Below are 20607 nucleotides of genomic sequence, written 5' to 3'. Positions count from 1 at the left end.
ACCCAATAAAATACTAATTGAGTAAAAGGCTAAAAGTACAGTATTTGGTTCTATCGAGAGAAAACTACAAATAATTTCAAATTTCTTATACGAAGCAAACTAGATTATTTATTTTTTATATAAAACAATGTATAGATAGCCAGGGGCACTCAAACATAATTTACAAATGAAGCATTAGTGTTTAGCGAGTCCACCAACTCAGAGGCACTAGTGATGACCCGCATTCTCTTGATAAGTGCTTTAATTTGACCATTTTCCTGTCCTGCTAAGCATTCGGGAATGTTACGAGTACTTCTGAGTGTCAGGGAAAGTGTATGGGAGTAAAGAGTACATATTTTCTTTAGGACTGTAGTAGAGTAAAACTAAAAGTTGTCAAATCTAAATAGTAAAGTACAGATACAAAAACTACTTAAGTAGTACTTCAAGGTATCTTTACTTATTTACTTTACACCACTGAAAATTGTTTAATCCTTGTTGTTTCAATACACAAACCAAAAATCAACTGGAAGGCAAGTGAATGCTATAGAGACTCAGTGTAACTTGAATAAGTGTAACTTGAATAACTGTAGAGGATAACATTTATTAAATCAGCATAATAATACAGACCACATTGACATATTTGACTCATGATAAGGGCACTCATGGCTGATGTCTGCCTTTCTTAGGTTTCCACTAGAGGTCTTCACGGATCCACCTGTAACCGAATACCCGAGAGGGTTCAGATCCAGAATTCTAAATAATGTCACAGGTCTGTGTCGGATCTGATATGATTGTATGTGCAATTTTAAAATCGACCAAATAAACCCGCAAACCTGGTTTCAAAAAACAGATAAAGCATCACCTCACAGCACAACGCCTCTCCCCTATTTGACCTAGATAGTTTATGTGTATGTATTGATATATAGGCTGCGTGTGCCTTTTTAAAAATGTATGTAGGTCTGTCCTTGGTCTGTTTTTGTCTATTAATGTTCTGTATGATGTCATGTTTTGTGTTTTGTGTGGACTCCAGGAAGAGTAACTGCTGCTTTTGCAACAGCTAATGGGGATCCTAATAAAATACCAAATAGACTTGTCCGGAAGTACCCGTACAGATCTGCACGTGACTGCTGCAGTACAGAGAGGGAGATAAATCATATCATTTAAGCTGCTCCTCTTTTCACAGGAGTGGCATGTCTAGCTTGTTGTTGGCCAATCATAAGTCATCAAAGCAGCAATAGGCTAGACCAGTGTTTTCCAAACTCGGTCCCGGGGACCCTAAGCGGTGCAGTTTTATTATGTATTTTTTGCCCTGGCACTACACAGATGATTCAAATAATCAACTCATCATTAAACTTTGATTATTTGAATCAGCTGTATAGTGCTAGGGCAAAAAAACCTAAATGTGCACCGCTTAGGGTCCCCGGGACCGAGTTTGGAAAACACTGGGCTACAGTCATAGAGCCTCCATGTGTGGCAAAAGTTAGGAAATATCAATGGAATTTTTAATTTAAAATGACAGAAGTTAAAGGAGAGGGATAGGCTACAAAGACCAAGAGCCAACAGGTAGGCTGATACTTAATATTCCGAATGAAGTTGTTTGTAACTGTGTAGGATGAGAAAAACATAGCTAGGTAGGCTGCTATTACTCTACTATAGCGAGAGTCGGCTTGGTCGGTTGCCGTTTCTCGTCTCTCCCTCCCTCTTCCCTGCTCCCCGTGTCACTCGCTCACACATCCTGCTAGAGCTCTACCTCTCGCGCGATTTATCAGCTCCGGTAGCTTAAATGGACTTTTCTGTGAATTCCCTCACTCGGATCGGGTCTGGTTCCGACCAGGTCTACGAGGAATGTGTCTAGTTGTCCTCGTGTCCATTCGGAACGGGTCTCTATATTTAACAAATAAATGTATGCATATTGGGTCCGGATGGGAAAGCCACAGGTCCATTTCGGAACAGGTCCAACTTTTTGGACCCGTGAAGGCCTCTTGTTTTAACATCTTGAGCACTGGGGGCTCTCATCGTTCATTAGTACTGGAGGAAAATCCCCATTGATGCCTTGTCCATTTTACTTACAATAGTTTGGTTGCAGTAGACATTTCATTCCCAGCAACCTTCGCTGTGCTGAAAGTGACCCCTATAGATCACCTTCCATTTACTAAAACCAACGAAACAAACTCCTGTGTTCCACAATTCAATGCAGCATGACAACAGGACGACATCACAGAAATCGGATTCCAGCACCAAACTGGACCCCGTCGCATATCCTAAACAAACAAAGAACAAAGTGCCATTTCTTAACAGTAACCCAATACCCTTATCACAATATTGAGCCAAACATCTAGCTGTACTGGGCTAGCCTGGTTACACAACCACCACATTTGCCGAAACCATTATGGAAATGACACTGGAAAATAAATGAACCAAGCCAGTACGGTTTGGGTTGGCCCTTTACAGTGAATCAGACATAAGTGTTCTGCTCAACTCCAGTGCATTCGGAAAGTATTCAGACCCCTTTAAATATTTTCCCCCTCGTCTATCTACACACAATACCCCATAATGAAAAAGCAAAACAGATTTTCAGAAACCTTTGCTAATTTATATTTAAAAAAAAGATATCACATTTACATCAGATCTCAGAAGACCTAAGATTAAGAATTGTTGACTTGCAGAAGCTGAAAAGGGTTACATAAGTATCTCTAAAAGCCTTGATGTTCATCAGTCCATGGTAACACAAATTGTCTATAAATGGATTAAGTTCAGCACTCTCCCTAGGAGTGGCCATCCTGCAAAGATGACTGCAAGAGCACAGTGCAGAATGCTCAATGAGGTTAAGAAGAATCCACGAGAGTCAGCTAAAGACTTACAGAAATCTCTGGAACATGCTAACATCTCTGTTGACGAGTCTACGACACGTAAAACACTAAACAAGAATGGTGTTCATGGGAGGACACCACGGAAGAAGCCACTGCTGTCCAAAAAAAAAAAACATTGCTGCACGTCTGAAGTTTACTAAAGAGCACCTGGATGTTCCACAGCGCTACTGGCAAAATATTCTGTGGACAGATTAAACTAAAGTTGAATTGTTTGGAAGGAACACACAACACTATGTGTGGAGAAAAAAAATGGCACAGCACACCAACATCAAAACCTCATCCCAACTGTAAAGTATTGTGGAGGGAGCATCATGGTTTGGGGCTGTTTTGCTGCCTCATGGCCTGGACAACTTGCCATCATCGACGGAAAAATTACTTCCCCAGTTTATCAAGACATTTTGCAGGAGAATGTTAGGCTATCTGTTCGCGAATTGAAGCTCAACAGAAGTTGGGTGACGCAACAGGACAATGACCCAAAACACAGAAGTAAATCAACAACAGAATGGCTTCTTCAACAGAAGAAAAAATGTCTTCTGGAGTGGCCCAGTCAGAGTCCTGAACTCAACCCGATTGAGATGCTGTGGCAGTACCACGAGAGCGGTTCACACCAGACATCCCAAGAATATTGTTGAACTGAAACAGTTTTGTAAAGAGGAATGGTCCAAAATTCCTCATGATCGTTGTACAGGTCTGATCCGCAACTACAGAAAACGTTTGGTTGAGGTTATTGCTGCCAAAGGAGGGTCAACCAGTTATTAAATCCAAGGGTTCACATACTTTTCCCATCCTGCACTGTGAATGTTTACACGGTGTGTTCAGAAGAGACAAACATAAGTGTTTGTGATATTAGTTTAAGCAGACTGTCTATTGTTGTGACCTAGATGAGCAGATCAAATGTTATGACCAATTTATGCAGAAATACAGGTATTTCCAAATGGTTCATACTTTTTCTTTCCACTAAGTATTCAGACTCTTTATTCAGTACTTTGTTGAAGCACCCTTGGCAGAGATTACAGCCTCGAGTCTTCTTGGGTATGACGCTACAACTTGGCACACCTGTATTTGTGGAGTTTCTCCCATTCTTCTCTGTAGATCCTCTCAAGTTCTGTCAGGTTGGGTGGGGTGCGTCGCTGCACAGCTATTTTCAGGTCTCTCCAGAGATGTTCGATCAGGTTCAAGTCCGGGCTCTGTTTGGGCCACTCAAGGACATTGAGACTTGTCCCGAAGCCACTCCTGCAATGTCTTGGCTGTGTGCTTAGCGTATATGTTCTGTTGAAAGGTGAACCTTACCCCAGTCTGAGGTCCTGAGCGCTCTGGAGCAGGTTTTCAAGGATCTCTCTGTACTTTGCTCTATTCATCTTTCCCTCGATCCTGACTAGTCTCCCAGTCCCTGAAAAACATCCCCACAGCATGATGCTGCCACCACCATGCTTCACCTTAGGGATGGTACCAGGTCTCCTCCAGACCTGATGCTTGGCATTCAGGCCAAAGAGTTCAATCTTGGTTTCATCAGACCAGAGAATCTTGTTTCTCATGATCTGAGAGTCATTTAGGTGCCTTTTTGTCAAACTCCTGTCATGCGCCTTTTACTGAGGGGCATCCGTCTGGCCACTCTACCATAAAGGTCTGATTGGTAGAGTGCTGCAGAGATGGTTGTCCTTCTGGAAGGTTCTCCCATCTCCACAGAGGAACTCTGTCAGAGTGACCATCGGGTTCTTGGTCACCTCCCTGACCAAGGCCACTGCGTTCTTGGGGACCTTCAATGCTGCAGAAATGTTTTGGTACCCTTCCCCAGATCTGTGCCTCGACACAATCCTTTCTCGGAGCTCTACGGACAATTCCTTCGACCTCATAGCTTGGTTTTTGCTCTGACATGCACTGTCAACTGTGGGACCTTTTATATAGACAGGTGTGTGCCTTTCCAAATCATGTCCAATCAATTTAAATTTACCACAGGTGGACTCCAATCAAGTTGTAGAAACATCAAGGATGATCAATGGAAACAGGATGCACCTGAACTCAATTTCATGTCTCGTAGCAAAAGGTCTGAATATTTATGTAAATAAGGCATCTGCTTTATATACATTTGCAAACATTTCTAAAAACCTGTTTTCGCTTCGTATTGTGTGTAAATTGATGGAAAACATTTATTTATTTATTACATTTTTGAATAAGGCTGTAATGTAACAACGTGGAAAAAGTGAAGGGGTCTGAATACACTGTATATGAACTATATAGTATTGTTTCTAAGCTATGGACTATCATGTCATGGTTTGATAACAGGAAGGGCAGATAATACGCTATCTGATGGTCCCGTGTGGCTCAGTTGGTAGAGCATGGTGTTTGCAACGCCAGGGTTGTGGGTTCGATTCCCACGGGGGACCAGTACGAAAAGAAAAAAAAAAATGTATGCATTCACTACTGTAAGTCGCGCTGGATAAGAGCGTCTGCTAAATGACTAAAATGTAAAAAAATCTGTCTCCACTATCATGTCATGGTTTGATAACAGGAAGGGCAGATAATAGGCTACCTGTCTCCACTATCATGTCATGGTTTGAAAACAGGAAGGGCAGATAATAGGCTACCTGTCTCCACTCTGGACGCCCATGGGAATGCAGTAGTTGAGCTCCAGCCGGGCGATGTTTCCAAGTCGCAGCACGATGCCCGCTCCATAGGACCAGCGGATACACTCTGCCAGCTTACTCAGGTGTGCTCGAGGCCCGTCACCTGGAGCAACACACATACACACCACAGCCTGAGGGGTCATTCCACCTCAAAAAGCACAAGAAAGCAGATTTCCACACCCACCATGTCAGATTCTTCTGACATCGTTTTTGTTGTTAAAAACTAATAAGATTAGCATTCCCGGAAACATTTTGTTGAAATCCAATTGGCTCTCTACATATTACCAGGTCATTTCACATACATACATTACATACATTACATACTTGTGATTGAGTCCTGCGGATTTCTCATACTGATGAATTTGAACATAGACTCAGCTTGTTAAGATGGTATTACAGCTATCATCTCAGAACATCTGACACTTCCACATCATAGATCGTGGGGTTCAATTACATCTTTAAAACACACACCATAGTTGAGGTTACACAGGTTCCCAGCATTGAGGAAGAAGTGGGTCCTGAAGAGGTCTCCGAATCCCCCTTTGCCTGGACGGAAGGGCAGTGGAGTATACAGGTGGACGGCTCCAGCCCAATACACCTCACCTCCCAGGTAGTCACCTGGTCATTCAGACAATAAAACCACACGTGATGTGAGAAAGTTACCCATCTTAAATAAATATATATATTTTTTTTTTTTACATTTAAAAATGGGACTTCATTCAAACGGACAGAGGATAACATCTCACCTTCACTCTGTGGGCCGATGCTGTACATACTGAATCCTCTGACGCTAGTAGGACCACCGAGATAGAACCTGAAGAGACATTTCGGTAGAAACCATAGAAACAAACCACAAAAACAGAATTCCAGCTACATCACAATCATGCTTCTAGGGAAAGAGGATCATTTTGTACATGTATTAAAACTGAGTTTGGCCAATTCCAGTCCCCTTATTTAGGGGGTCTGTGGTCCGACTTGCGATCCTTTTTTATATAGAAGGACTGAGAAGCTCAGTTCTGGTGACTTGAGGATGTTCAATATAAATAAATAAAATAAATCTATATCTATATATATATATTCAAACACCATCTAAAACATAATTTCCACCTCCAGAAATGAGCCCCAAAAACATATTGGTAAAAATGTTTAAATTATTTGAACCGGATATCCTGTCCATGGTATATTGTCAGATGTTCTATTAGTAATATGCATTATCACCTCTAGCCAACTGATGCTGCATAGTGGCTATAACATGTACATAGGCTGAAGCATGAGGTTTGTCCATCTGCATTTACCCTACTGGACACAACATTCTGAATGTTGTTTTAATTTTTATTATAAATATACAGTGCCAGTCAAAAGTTTGGACACACCTACTCATTCCAGGGTCTTTATTTTTTACTATTTTCTACATGTAGAATAATAGTGAAGACATCAAAACTATTAAATAACACATATGGAATCATGTAGTAACCAAAAAAGTGTTAAACAAAATCAAAATATATTTTATATTTGAGATTCTTCAAAGTAGCCACCCTTTGCCTTTGACAGCTTTGCACACTTTTAGCATTCTCTCAACCAGCTTCATGAGGTAGTCACCTGGAATACATTTCAAGGTGAATGAGTAGGTGTGTCCAAACTTTTGACTAGTACTGTATAAATAATGACTTACTATTCACTATTATTTATTTATTTTCAATTGCAAAGTAAGTCCTTGTCCTTTTAAGACAATTTTCTCCTTTGAGATTTGTTGTCAGCATGCTTGAAACTCCAGTTGGAACTGAATCTGTTAAAACGACACCACCTGAAGGAGAAACAGTTGGAACTGAATCTGTTAACCTGTTATGGATAGGGGGCAATATTTTCACGGCCGGATAAAAAACGTACCCGATTTAATCTGGTTATTACTCCTGCCCAGAAACTAGAATATGCATATAATTAGTAGATTTGGATAGAACACCCTAACGTTTCTAAAACTGTTTGAATGGTGTCTGTGAGTATAACAGAACTCATATGGCAGGCCAAAACCTGAGAAGATTCTATATGGGAAGTGCCCTGTCTGACCATTTCTTGGCCTTCTGTAGCCTCTTTATCGAAAATACAGGATCTCTGCTGTAACGTCACATTTTCTAAGGCTTTCATTGGCTCTCAGAAGGCGCCAGAACGTTGAATGATAACTCTGCAGTCTCTGGGCGAAAAACAGTAGGGGTTTTGGAGAGTGGTACTACTGAGAACAATGGCACTGGCGCACGCGTGCATGTAACGACTCCATTTTCTTATTTCAGTGTTTGAACGGATACAACGTCTCCCGGTTGGAATATTATCGCTATTTTACGAGAAAAATCGCATAAATATTGATTTTAAACAGCGTTTGACATGCTTCGAAGTACGGTAATGGAATATTTTGAAATTTTTGGTCACGAAACGCACCGGCACGTCACCCTTCGGATAGTGATTTGAACTCACGAACAAAATGGCGGTATTTGGATATAACTATGGATTATTTGGAACCAAAACAAAATTGGGTGTTGAAGTAGAAGTCCTGGGAGTGCATTCTGATGAAGAACAGCAAAGGTAATCACATTTTTCTTATAGTAAATCTGAGTTTGGTGAGTGCCAAACTTGGTGGGTGTCAAATTAGCTAGCCGTGATGGACGGGCTATCTACTCAGAATATTGCAAAATGTGCTTTCACCAAAAAGCTATTTTAAAATCGGACACCGCGATTGCATAAAGGAGTTCTGGATCTATAATTCTTAAAATAATTGTTATGTTTTTTGTCAACGTTTATCGTGAGTAATTTAGTAAATTCACCGGAAGTTTTCGGTGGGTATGCTAGTTCTGAACAAAACATGCTAATGTAAAAAGCTGTTTTCTGACATAAATATGAACTTGATTGAACAAAACATGCATGTATTGTATAACATAATGTCCTAGGAGTGTCATCTGATGAAGATCATCAAAGGTTAGTGCTGCATTTAGCTGTGGTTTTGGTTTTTGTGACATTATATGCTAGCTTGAAAAATGGGTGTGTGATTATTTCTGGCTGGGTACTCTCCTGACAAAATCTAATGTTTTGCTTTCGTTGTAAAGCCTTTTTGAAATCGGACAATGTGGTTAGATAAAGGAGAGTCTTGTCTTTAAAATGGTGTAAAATAGTCATGTTAGAAAAATTGAAGTTTTTGCATTTTTTAGGTATTTGTAATTCGCGCCACGCTATACCATTGGATATTGGTGAGGCGTTCCGCTAGCGGAACGTCTGTCCCTAACAGGTTAAACGACACCACCTGAAGGAGTAACAGTTGGAACTGAATCTGTTAAACGACACCACCTGAAGGAGAAACAGTTGGAACTGAATCTGTTAAACGACACCACCTGAAGGAGAAACAGTTGGAACTGAATCTGTTAAACGACACCACCTGAAGGAGAAACAGTTGGAACTGAATCTGTTAAACGACACCACCTGAAGGAGAAACAGTTGGAACTGAATCTGTTAAACGACACCACCTGAAGGAGAAACAGTTGGAACTGAATCTGTTAAACGACACCACCTGAAGGAGTAAAGAAATAAAATGGTAGCAAACTGTGACGCCGTTCTGGTTTAACAAAGGCCAAAACTGCTTTCAAAAAGGCTTTTCCCGCGATGGCATTAATAACTGTTGTGCATTGACATAATACATGTTTCCCTCCCTATCGCAGCCTGAATGCACCGAGAGGAAAACCTTTCATATAGAACACACAACAACAAGCCGACCAGGGAAACAGTGTTAGGATCTAACACAACAACAAGCCGACCAGGGACACAGTGTTAGGATCTAACACACAACAAGCCGACCAGGGAAACAGTGTTAGGATCTAACACAACAACAAGCCGACCAGGGAAACAGTGTTAGGATCTAACACACAACAAGCCGACCAGGGAAACAGTGTTAGGCTCTAACACACTCACGGGACGCTTAGTAAAGCTTAAACCAAGTTTATTCACCCACTGGGTCACATAGCTGCATAAGAAAAGGAACATATTCATACAAGCACTTGTATTTAACCCTTTCTCCTACGCTGAGCCCCTTCCTTACACATCTGAACAGCCAATACACCTCTGTTGCTAAGATTATGTTCTTCCTCACTTCATCTGACCTCCTCACTCCTCCTCATGGGATCCCTGATGTCCAACAAAAACATATTCTGACAGAACGTAAACGTTCTACATTCCCCTCTCTCCCTCAGTGACATGAATATGTATATTTCATGTCTAAAAGTCAGAACCCAGCAATAGGTCAACTATTCTACTCGGTGGTTGTCTGATCTTTGTTTTAATAACATTACATGGCAGAAATAGTAGCACTGGAAAGTCCTGAGCTCAGTGATAAAGTTGAGGCTTTGAATGACTTTACCAGCAGCTACAGTAGGCTAGACACCACCGTCTGAGTTGAGCGCCACGGCCCATTTATAGACCATTTCATTCCCTTCATCTGAACATCGGAGTGTCAGCAACAATCATACATGTCAGTTCAGTGCACACAGCCTAACAGAGAACATGAAATAATTGGGAATATATTTCATAGCCTAACACTGAAGCATGTATATTTTATGTCCTCTCCAAACCAGAGACTTTTATTTCGGATCTACACGGCTCTCTCCAGAATCCATACGACGGATCTACACGGCTCTCTCCAGAATCCATACGACGGATCTACACGGCTCTCTCCAGAATCCATACGACGGATCTACACGGATCTCTCCAGAATCCATACGACGGATCTACACGGATCTCTCCAGAATCCATACGACGGATCTACACGGATCTCTCCAGAATCCATACGACGGATCTACACGGATCTCTCCAGAATCCATACGACGGATCTACACGGATCTCTCCAGAATCCATACGACGGATCTACACGGATCTCTCCAGAATCCATACGACGGATCTACACGGATCTCTCCAGAATCCATACGACGGATCTACACGGATCTCTCCAGAATCCATACGACGGATCTACACGGATCTCTCCAGAATCCATACGACGGATCTACACGGATCTCACCAGAATCCATACGACGGATCCTCACGGATCTCTCCAGAATCCATACGACGGATCCTCACGGATCTCTCCAGAATCCATACGACGGATCTACACGGCTCTCTCCAGAATCCATACGACGGATCTACACGGCTCTCTCCAGAATCCATATGACGGATCTACACGGCTCTCTCCAGAATCCATATGACGGATCTACACGGCTCTCTCCAGAATCCATATGACGGATCTACACGGCTCTCTCCAGAATCCATATGACGGAAATCCATCGAACTTTAACCCCTGACTATACAGTATAAAGACAACATGGCAGGGCCACATTAAAAATCAGCCATGTTTGACACCCCTGCTTTTCAATGATGGTTTTCTGAAACAGAGAGAAGTATTGTCTTACCTGTCAGCAATGCAAGTTGGCTTATCTCCAATGGGCAGGAGGCATCCGCCCCAGAGAGATGCAGACAGGACCTGAAAGATAGAGGAACGAGGTCTCAACAAATGTGCTCTTTTATCCACACATTTATCCCAACCTGGTCAAAACCATTTGTCAACCCTCCATCAACAAGCTATTTACATAGACTCAGGCTCTCCCTCTCCTGCTGTCTCAAACTCTGAATGCCCGGCTATGAAAAGCCAACTGACATCATTTACTCCTGAGGTGCTGACCTGTTGCCCCCTTATACAACCACTATTATTTGACCCTGCTGGTCATTTATGAACGTAAAAACATCTTAAAGAACAATCTGGCCTTAATGGCCATGTACTCTTATAATCTCTACCTGGCACAGCCAGAAGAGGACCGGTCCCCCCTCAGAGCCTGGTTCCTCTCTAGGTTTCTTCCTAGGTTCCTGTTTTTCTAGGGAGTTTTTCCTAGCCACCGTGCTTCTACATCAGCATGGCTTTCTGTTTGGGGTTTTAGGCTGGGTTTCTATATAAACACTGTGACATCTGCTGATGTAAATAAGGTTTTATAAATAAATTATATTGATTGATTGATTGTTATAACTTGTTTACTATAAAGATGGTCCAGAACCAGTTCAATACTCAGACTGAGATCCAACTTGTGATTCATGTGTGTAACTAAAGTTTTTCGCACAAATTTCATCTCGATAAATAGGACGATTTTAGTTTCTCACCGAGTCCCAGAAGAGACGTTTGTTAAATTGGAGCTCAAAGTCCTCTTTCAGAAAACTGGCATCTCCTCCAGTGTAGCCAGCCAACTCCTACAAAATCACAACAACACATCAGCTGAATGAGTTGTTGGTTCAAAAATGGTCTGGGGAAAATGGTTTTATTAAGGTATTACCATTGAATACAACACTGGGCCAGGTAATGTTCACCTAACCTACACACCTGGTTGATTTTCAGCAAGGCTCCCCTCCTGGGAAGGATTGTGGAGTTTCTGGTGTCGATGACCATGGCATGCTATGAGGGCCAAGGAGAAAAGAGCAACATGTTGAGGAAAAAGTCAAGTGTCTAAGTGGGGCCGAATCCTAACTCGAGATACACGTGGGTAAAAATGTTTTTGCACAAATTTCCCATTGACGTCATCAATGGAAGATTTACACAAAAGCCTAAATGAAGTGTACAGATCTCAGAACAGGAGTTTGGGCCTAAATGTTTTACCACAATGTTTTAATCCCTGGGGTGGAAAAAAGAAAAGGGGTAGTCGTGTGAGGGATTGTGAAGCAAAACTCAAGTCTCGGTACCGAGAGTGATGACTTGAGGGAGTGGCCGCTCTCCTCCCGGACTGCGAATGAGGCAGTACGCGCCAGACATCCCAGCTCTCGCCACACACCCTCCCACTTCAGGGTGTGGTTCGTCTTCCAAAGAGGGAACTGTTTGCAAAACAGAGAGGGAGAAAGAAGAGAGAGGATCAACCACTTACAAAAGCATTACAGTAGGATGAAATTTAATTTGAAAAAGAAATAGCTGAGAAGTTCCAATTCTACTCATCTTAGCATAACAACAGTAAATGAGAACTCTACAGTAATGATAGATGGATGAATGGAAAAATGTTCTTTACACTGAATTCTGTGGAGACGCCGCGATCAGTCTCTCTCAGCGAGCTCCATGGAAACTGGCCTGTGACTTTGTAAAAGTTAACGGCGAAACTGCAACAGCAAGAGCAAGTCAATTAGAAGAAGAACAAAAAGAGCCCAGGGATCTATAGAATGAACCACTTAAAGGTGCTCCACCCCCAGGGATCTATAGAATGAACCACTTAAAGGTGCTCCACCCCCAGGGATCTATAGAATGAACAACTTAAAGGTGCTCCACCCCCAGGGATCTATAGAATGAACAACTTAAAGGTGCTCCACCCCCAGGGATCTATAGAATGAACCACTTAAAGGTGCTCCACCCCCAGGGATCTATAGAATGAACAACTTAAAGGTGCTCCACCCCCAGGGATCTATAGAATGAACAACTTAAAAGGTGCTCCACCCCCAGGGATCTATAGAATGAACAACTTAAAAGGTGCTACACATAGCATTTCTCTGAATGTTTTCCTCTATGTGGAAGCTAACTGAATTGCAACAGCACTTGGCTCCATTCAAAACAAATCTCCCCCGTATCCACGGCAACAATGGCGGAGACTCGTGCTTGAGCCTCTTACTTTCGGGTTTTGGTTCACCAGCTTTATTGATAATATATTTCACAGCGATTTAGATGGTACAATGATTCTCTCCACTATTCTGTGGTTGTTTTCTCAAATAAACGGAAATTGAGCGAACAGCGTAGAATTTTTACAACCAGGAAAGGGCACAGTGATTTCTACATTAGCCACTTGACACGATTTCCACTAGATAACACAGCCAAAAACAGCTTTCCTTCAAATGCCGCACCGGCGGGAGAAATCAATAGTCGAATATCACAGCCAATCACAACACTGGCGGGTTAAGTAATACTGTGAAACACCATCATTGCACTATTACTGCAGATATATTATGAACATTTTCAGAAATTACTCATCAAAAAAAGTATAAAATAAAAATCCAGTGTAGCACCTTTAAACGTAAATCCGTGTATTTACAGCATTGCTTATAATATAAGTAGCAGGTTTTTGTTCTCATACTTGCGCTCAAAGTGACCAGGTTGAGGCTTGAAGAATGACAGCCCATAGGAAGTCTCTTTGGTGCCATAGGAGAACTGGAATGTAAGCTTTTCCGCACGACCGAAAACATTGGGCAGCTTCAGACCAAGAACCTACAGTAAGAGAGAGGGAAAACTAGTCAGAAACCTGACCACAGCGGAGGATGGTACCTCCTAGAGCGTGTGTAATCACCACCATATCTCTTTATAAATTAATCTGTCCTTAATTTCTAATTCTCTCTCCTCGCTTCCTTCTCAAAACACATTGGAGAATTAGGTCCAAGGCAGTGTTTCCCAAACTCCGTCCTCTTGACCCCAATGGGTGCAGGTTGTTTTTGTTCTTCCCACAAGCACTACACAGCTGATTAAAATAATTAAAGCTTGACGATGAGTTGATTATTTGAATCGGCTGTGTAGTGCTAGGTTAAAAACGTGCACCCCTTGGGGACCCGAGGACCGAGTTTGGGAAAGACTGGTCCAAATGGAGGAACATTGGGTCCTTCTCCTCCAATACAATTTAGAAGGAGATAAGGAGATAGGAATCATGACAAGATGACTTCGTTCTCACCATGCTGCCTTCGTTATTTCCAACCATGGTGTTATAGCTACCAGTCATACGTCTCAGCTCAGTCACTTCAAACGTCACATCTAGTCCGTTAGGCAGAGCATCCACCCCTGAAAGGAAGTGGGTTTTTAGAATTACATTTTTGTCTTTTTTTGTTGTTGTTTGAACCACTTTCCCCATTCATTTTATTATTTTCCCAATGTAATATGCAAAACTTTGGTACTGATACTGTTCGGATTAAGAACGGATCATCCTTCTAACCACAGTACCTTGTGAGGTATCAATAACAACCTCCACCTGTCTGAAGATACCAAGACGGAGGAGCTTCTGTCTGGCTTCGTGTGCTCTCTTCATGACCTAAAAAAATAAATAAAATGTAAACAAAGTAAGTTCTACTTTTGCTACAGTCTCCACAGCGTCTCCATACACAGCGTTTCCCCACTAGCTCCGGCTGTTGGCTATACAGCCGATTACAGACTAATTTTCAGACAGGTACTTTTTCCTCACTGAAATAAACTAGGCTACTTTTCAATTGGCTAGTCAGGAAAAAAAAAAAGGTCTGAAGAACCCCCTCCCGCTAGAATGAGCGATATGCATCTTCTAGCGATCTATTGATAGGACATGCGCCTGTCAATCACAAAGCGAGCAAAGACAGAGAAACACTGCTGGTTGATAGTCTGCTGTCTGTCCTGACTCTCGGTACCTGGGTGTGTGTGCTGGTCTGTCCTGACTCTCGGTACCTGGGTGTGTGTGCTGGTCTGTCCTGACTCTCGGTACCTGGGTGTGTGTGCTGGTCTGTCCTGACTCTCGGTACCTGGGTGTGTGTGCTGGTCTGTCCTGACTCTCGGTACCTGGGTGTGTGTGCTGGTCTGTCCTGACTCTCGGTACCTGGGTGTGTGTGCTGGTCTGTCCTGACTCTCGGTACCTGGGTGTGTGTGCTGGTCTGTCCTGACTCTCGGTACCTGGGTGTGTGTGCTGGTCTGTCCTGACTCTCGGTACCTGGGTGTGTGTGCTGGTCTGTCCTGACTCTCGGTACCTGGGTGTGTGTGCTGGTCTGTCCTGACTCTCGGTACCTGGGTGTGTGTGCTGGTCTGTCCTGACTCTCGGTACCTGGGTGTGTGTGCTGGTCTGTCCTGACTCTCGGTACCTGGGTGTGTGTGCTGGTCTGTCCTGACTCTCGGTACCTGGGTGTGTGTGCTGGTCTGTCCTGACTCTCGGTACCTGGGTGTGTGTGCTGGTCTGTCCTGACTCTCGGTACCTGGGTGTGTGTGCTGGTCTGTCCTGACTCTCGGTACCTGGGTGTGTGTGCTGGTCTGTCCTGACTCTCGGTACCTGGGTGTGTGTGCTGGTCTGTCCTGACTCTCGGTACCTGGGTGTGTGTGCTGGTCTGTCCTGACTCTCGGTACCTGGGTGTGTGTGCTGGTCTGTCCTGACTCTCGGTACCTGGGTGTGTGTGCTGGTCTGTCCTGACTCTCGGTACCTGGGTGTGTGTGCTGGTCTGTCCTGACTCTCGGTACCTGGGTGTGTGTGCTGAGGTTGCACTTAAATTTCTTTACACGTATGGAGCGAGCATATGGAAAGCTGTTTTAACATATATTCATAATTTTTTTATATCCATAATAAAACTATTCTATATCAATAATTACATTTTTTATTTAAAAAAATTAATAATAATAATAATAATAATTTTGAATAAAAAATTGTTTGATATCAACAATTAAAATTATTGATATGGAAAAATACAATTATTGATATAAAAAAAATCATATGAATATGTTAACAGCTTTCCATAGAGAGCATGAATTTGCATGTCCCATATAATGTGGGAACGACGAGTCGACATCCACTTAGTCTGTTGTTTTCTGGCACATTCCTTCATTTTCTTTCTGGTCAGACATTACAGGGATGCAATTTGTTTGTCTCTGTGTCCAGACAGAAGAAAGTTAGAGGATGCTTTGCCGAGCCAAGGTTAACTAGCGTTAGCAGATACCCATAGACTTCCAGTCATTGCGCTAACGCTAGTTAGCTACTTCATTCAAACTGCACGCAAAGATATAAAAATGCTATCCACGAGTTAATCTACAATGCATTTAAGAACTACACCATGTCCTGGCCAGTGAGGAAAAACGTTAACGTTGGGCCCTGGCACGTTTCATAAGCAGCCACGGAGTGGTGGCACATAGGCTATTTACTGTGCTTTGATTGGCGAACAGCAAGATTGACTAGTTTATAAAAGGTGTCGAACTGACTGAATAAAGTCGATCTCATATATTCTTGCCAGTTATACGTCCATGGAATCGCATCGGGACAACTAAAGACCTCGTCTTGTATTTTGATATGAAGTTCATCAGGACTTGCCAGACACCGACATGAAACTGAGTGACTCGTCAGTAGCCTACCGAATCGCATCGGTAAGAGAGCTGTTAATTTGGCTTATTTGCATACTGGTAGACTTTTTGGCAATTATCAACAGATAAACTATGAAAACATTAGATGAAGATGGTGAATCCTCCTCACTGCAAGAACAATAGGTAGGCTAAGTGGAGAAAGAACAATAGGTAGGCTAAGTGGAGAAAGCACAATAGCTAGGCTAAGTGGAGAAAGAACAATAGCTAGGCTAAGTGGAGAAAGAACAATAGCTAGGCTAAGTGGAGAAAGAACAATAGCTAGGCTAAGTGGAGAAAGAACAATAGCTAGGCTAAGTGGAGAAAGCCTCACTCTGGTCCAAAATATGATTAAAGAAAACAGATTGCATAGTTTTAAAAGCTAATGACTTATATGGTATTTCAAAGACATTGATATAGGTCTATTGATTTAATCAAAGTGTTGACAATGGACTAGTCAACTGCTGCTTTCTGTATAGCAAAGCCCATGTTTAACACCTGCTTCATTCTTCAATCATACCTGTATTGCAGAAAGCTGAGAAAATGCCTCGTAAAAGGAAGCTTGAAACCCATGGAAGTCAGCAGACTTACAGGATTCCAGTGCACTGAAAATTACAATTTTTCCTACGTTTTATATAATATTGTACAACAACTGATGAAATGAACACTGTAAAAGTGTTTGACTGGCTACTCCATGTGATTGTGTTAAACACTGCATACCGTCTCCACACATTAAATCTGTGGTCTGTATCCTACTGTAGATTCACTCACGTCAATCAAGTTCTTTGCTCTGAAGACACCAGCAATCTCATACGTTAAGCAATCCTCCTTGGTTCTTCCCAGACCATCAATGTGAACATGCTGGACTATGACCTATAGGACAAATATACCAAGGAGTTATAATCAGCATTGACAGGCAACAATAAAAAGGTGACTTTGACATTCAACCACACAAGAAACAACTTGAGCCGTACATCTTTGTTTTCAAGAACCTCTTGTTTTGATTCCTGTTCCATATCTGGTGTCTCGATGTCATCCGCATGAACCCCCAACTCAGGTCCCTGCATTGGCAGAGGGTCAAGACTCTGCAACACAACAGACATTGTGATGAATCAATGACTGACCAGGATACTTCTTGTATTGTAAAGCTAGTTATCTGTACAAAACCCGATAGCTAAAATGGCAGTTAGGTGGCTTTAGTGGTTTTATTATTATGATAAAGGTAGTTGGTAAATACCATATTGAGATTAACTAGTACAAGTCATTCTTCAAAATGTCATTAGTTGAAGTTAGTGGAAATGTCAGAATGTGGTTGTAAGCACCTAAGCAAGCTCACGACGGCACTGGAGAATTGCGCTGAAATGTATAGAGGCCGTTTTGCAGGCTCCCGTCCAATTCTATTTATTTTTCTTTTCTTTTTTTCCTTCTAGACATCAGAAAAGCGATCACTAACCTCGATTTGGATGAAGATTTCTACATCAATGAGTCGAAGGCACAAGACATACTGCTTACCCAGGACCAGGCCCTAATCTCTGACGCTGGGAAGAAACTGCCATATAGAGGCCGACATGCGTGTACACTGATCAGATTTTTTGATTTGATGATGCACCCCCATGCATTAGTTCTCTAGACAGCATTCTGCCTTCTCCCGACCGTTCTCAGCCATTAGCGTCGCCCACAACTGCCTCATGTGAACTACAATCCCGACACCATGTTTTAGCATTTAGGTTAATAATCATTGCTTGCAATATGGCTTTTGAAACATATGGCCCTTATCTTTCATCAGCGAGAAAGACGCATTCAAATAAAACGCATATACAACTACGGGGGCCTCCATACAACGAAACTACACTTCTGCTACACTTCCCGAGTTAAAATGATACATAGGTGTTGGGAGCACGCTAGATAGTTGCCTGGAAACCAGACGTTGAATTGCATTGAATTCCAGTGGTGTAAAGTACTTAAGTAAAAATACTATAAAGTACTACTTAAGTAGTTTTGTGGGGTATCTGTACTTTACTATTCATATTTTTGCCAACTTTTACTTCACTACATTCCTAAAGCAAATAATGTACTTTTTACTCCATACATTTTCCCTGACACCCAAAAGTACTCGTTACATTTTGACAGGAAAATTGTCCAATTCAAACACTTATCAAGAGAACATCCCTGGTCATCCCTACTGCCTCTGATCTGGAGGACTCACTAAACACAAATGCTTTGTTTATACATTTTGTCTGTGTGTTGGAGTGTGTCCCTGGCAATGCATCAAATGTTTTTATTTTTGATGGTGCCATCTGGTTTGCTTAAAGGTTAATATAAGGAATTTGAAATGGTTTATACTTTTACTTTTGATACTTAAGTACATTTGAGCAATTCCATTTACTTTTGATACTTAACTATATTTAAAACCAAATACTTTTACTCAAGTAGTATTTTACTGGGTGACTTTCACTTTTACTTGAGTCATTTTCTATTAAGGTACCTTTACTTTTACTCAAGTAGAACAATTGAGTACTTTTTCCACCACTGTTGAATTCTACATCAGACAGAAATTAGTGTTTGAAACAGTAAAGTTTACTCTCACGTCCTCTACAAGGCAGAATGTTGAATAAAATCCCATTTTAATGCGCTTTACCGGTTGTCCGTGCGGTTGGTCCTTTTTGACCGTAGGAATGTGAGACAATATATCCACAGGAAAGTATAATTACATCAACTTTTCAAAGCGCTGGTATTGTGTTCAGAAGCGTGCACACAAGATAAATAATACATACTAAAGACGCACGCATATGTGCCGAGCTCATGCACGTGTTTACATGGTTCTGCGCTTCAGGTGATTGACATCTGATATTATCAAAACTCCCTCCTACTGAAGACGCCTTCGTCCAATGACTCGTGTCATGATCACTATTTAAGATCCGTGAACGCTGTTGTTGCAACTGTGATCATGTTCATTTCCTTTACTGACATCGACAGTTCATGTATCTGAAGTTCAGCTAGTTTCCATAGTTGGCAAGCTGTCCAACTGGGCCCCTTTCGCTGGACGTGACAGCTAGCTATACTAAGCTAGCTATTGGCTACTGCACTCAGAGGTCATGCTGTCACCCTTTGCATTTTGAGCAGTTATCCTTACCCTCGCGTGGACGGTGCCCATGATTAAGGTCTTGAATGTACAGTCCTTCAAATGTTGGTGTTTATTTTACGAAATTAAAGGACATTTAATTCACGCTCGGCTCAATAGAGATGTAGCTTCGTGGACGGGGGAAGCCATGACACCATCAAAACCACACCCCCTACCTCATCCTGGGTGTATTCAAGATGTCAACGTTTCACAACGTATTGCATTTATTTGATTTTATTTCACCTTTATTTAGCTAGGCAAGTCAGTAAAGAACAAATTCTTATTTACAATGACGGCCTACCCAGGCCAAACCCCAGATGACGCTGGGATAATTGTGCACCACCCTGTTGGACTCCCAATCACAGCTGGATGTGATACAGCCTGGATGCGAACCAGGGACTGTAGTGACACCTCTAGCACTGAGATGCAGTGCATTAGACCGCTGCACCACTTGGGAACTAGCATTTTTGACAACCGCTGGTTACTGTAAATACAAAACAATAGTGTACAAGTGAGATTCATATTTTCAAAACTGAAGCGTTGCTTAATTATCATATATAATAACATGTGCTTGGATTTTTGTAGGACTTTTCGAACAAGTGAATGATGGATGGTGGACAAGCCGAGACAACTTGCATTCAAGAATGTGACCATACTGGGTCCAGACAACATAAATCTGCCTGTAGCACTAACCCAATTTCACCATTACGTGATGTATTGTTGTCTCTACCTTCTTGTCCTTTCTGTGGTTGTCTGTGCCCAATAATGTTTGTACCATGTTTTGTGTTGCTACCATGTTGTTGTTATGTTGTGTTGCTACCATGTTGTTGTTATGTTGTGTTGCTACCATGCTGTGTTGTCATGTGTTGCTGCCTTGCTATGTTGTTGTCTTAGGTCACTCTTATGTAGTGTTGTGTTGTCTCTCTTGTCGTG

At 42.0% G+C, this 20607-nt stretch overlaps 1 protein-coding gene across 2 annotated transcripts; it reads right to left on the bottom strand.

The window, feature by feature from the left end:
* Window positions 1-560: 560 nt before the first annotated feature.
* Window positions 561-19866, bottom strand: LOC106584661 (sorting and assembly machinery component 50 homolog A). 2 transcript variants are annotated; one of them, XM_014170160.3, is made up of 15 exons: window positions 19687-19866; window positions 17528-17638; window positions 17325-17426; window positions 14439-14526; window positions 14173-14279; window positions 13588-13718; window positions 12538-12625; window positions 12221-12349; window positions 11865-11936; window positions 11648-11734; window positions 10909-10979; window positions 6220-6287; window positions 5945-6091; window positions 5435-5576; window positions 561-2240 (listed from the first exon to the last, which is right to left on the bottom strand). In XM_014170160.3, exons 1-15 carry the CDS (start codon window positions 19705-19707, stop codon window positions 2195-2197), a joined length of 1410 nt encoding a protein of 469 aa, XP_014025635.1. In that variant the 5' UTR covers window positions 19708-19866; the 3' UTR covers window positions 561-2194. The 2 variants fall into 2 exon arrangements, with proteins under 2 accessions (XP_014025635.1, XP_014025636.1); XM_014170161.3 differs by lacking the exon at window positions 19687-19866 and adding an exon at window positions 19192-19472.
* Window positions 19867-20607: the final 741 nt, after the last annotated feature.

This window comes from Salmo salar, chromosome 23 (genome assembly GCF_965601325.2).
Source record: "Salmo salar chromosome 23, fSalSal1, whole genome shotgun sequence".
NCBI lineage: Eukaryota > Metazoa > Chordata > Actinopteri > Salmoniformes > Salmonidae > Salmo > Salmo salar.
Note: the sequence above shows the minus strand (reverse complement) of the source record. Positions and strands in the feature narration are given on the sequence as shown.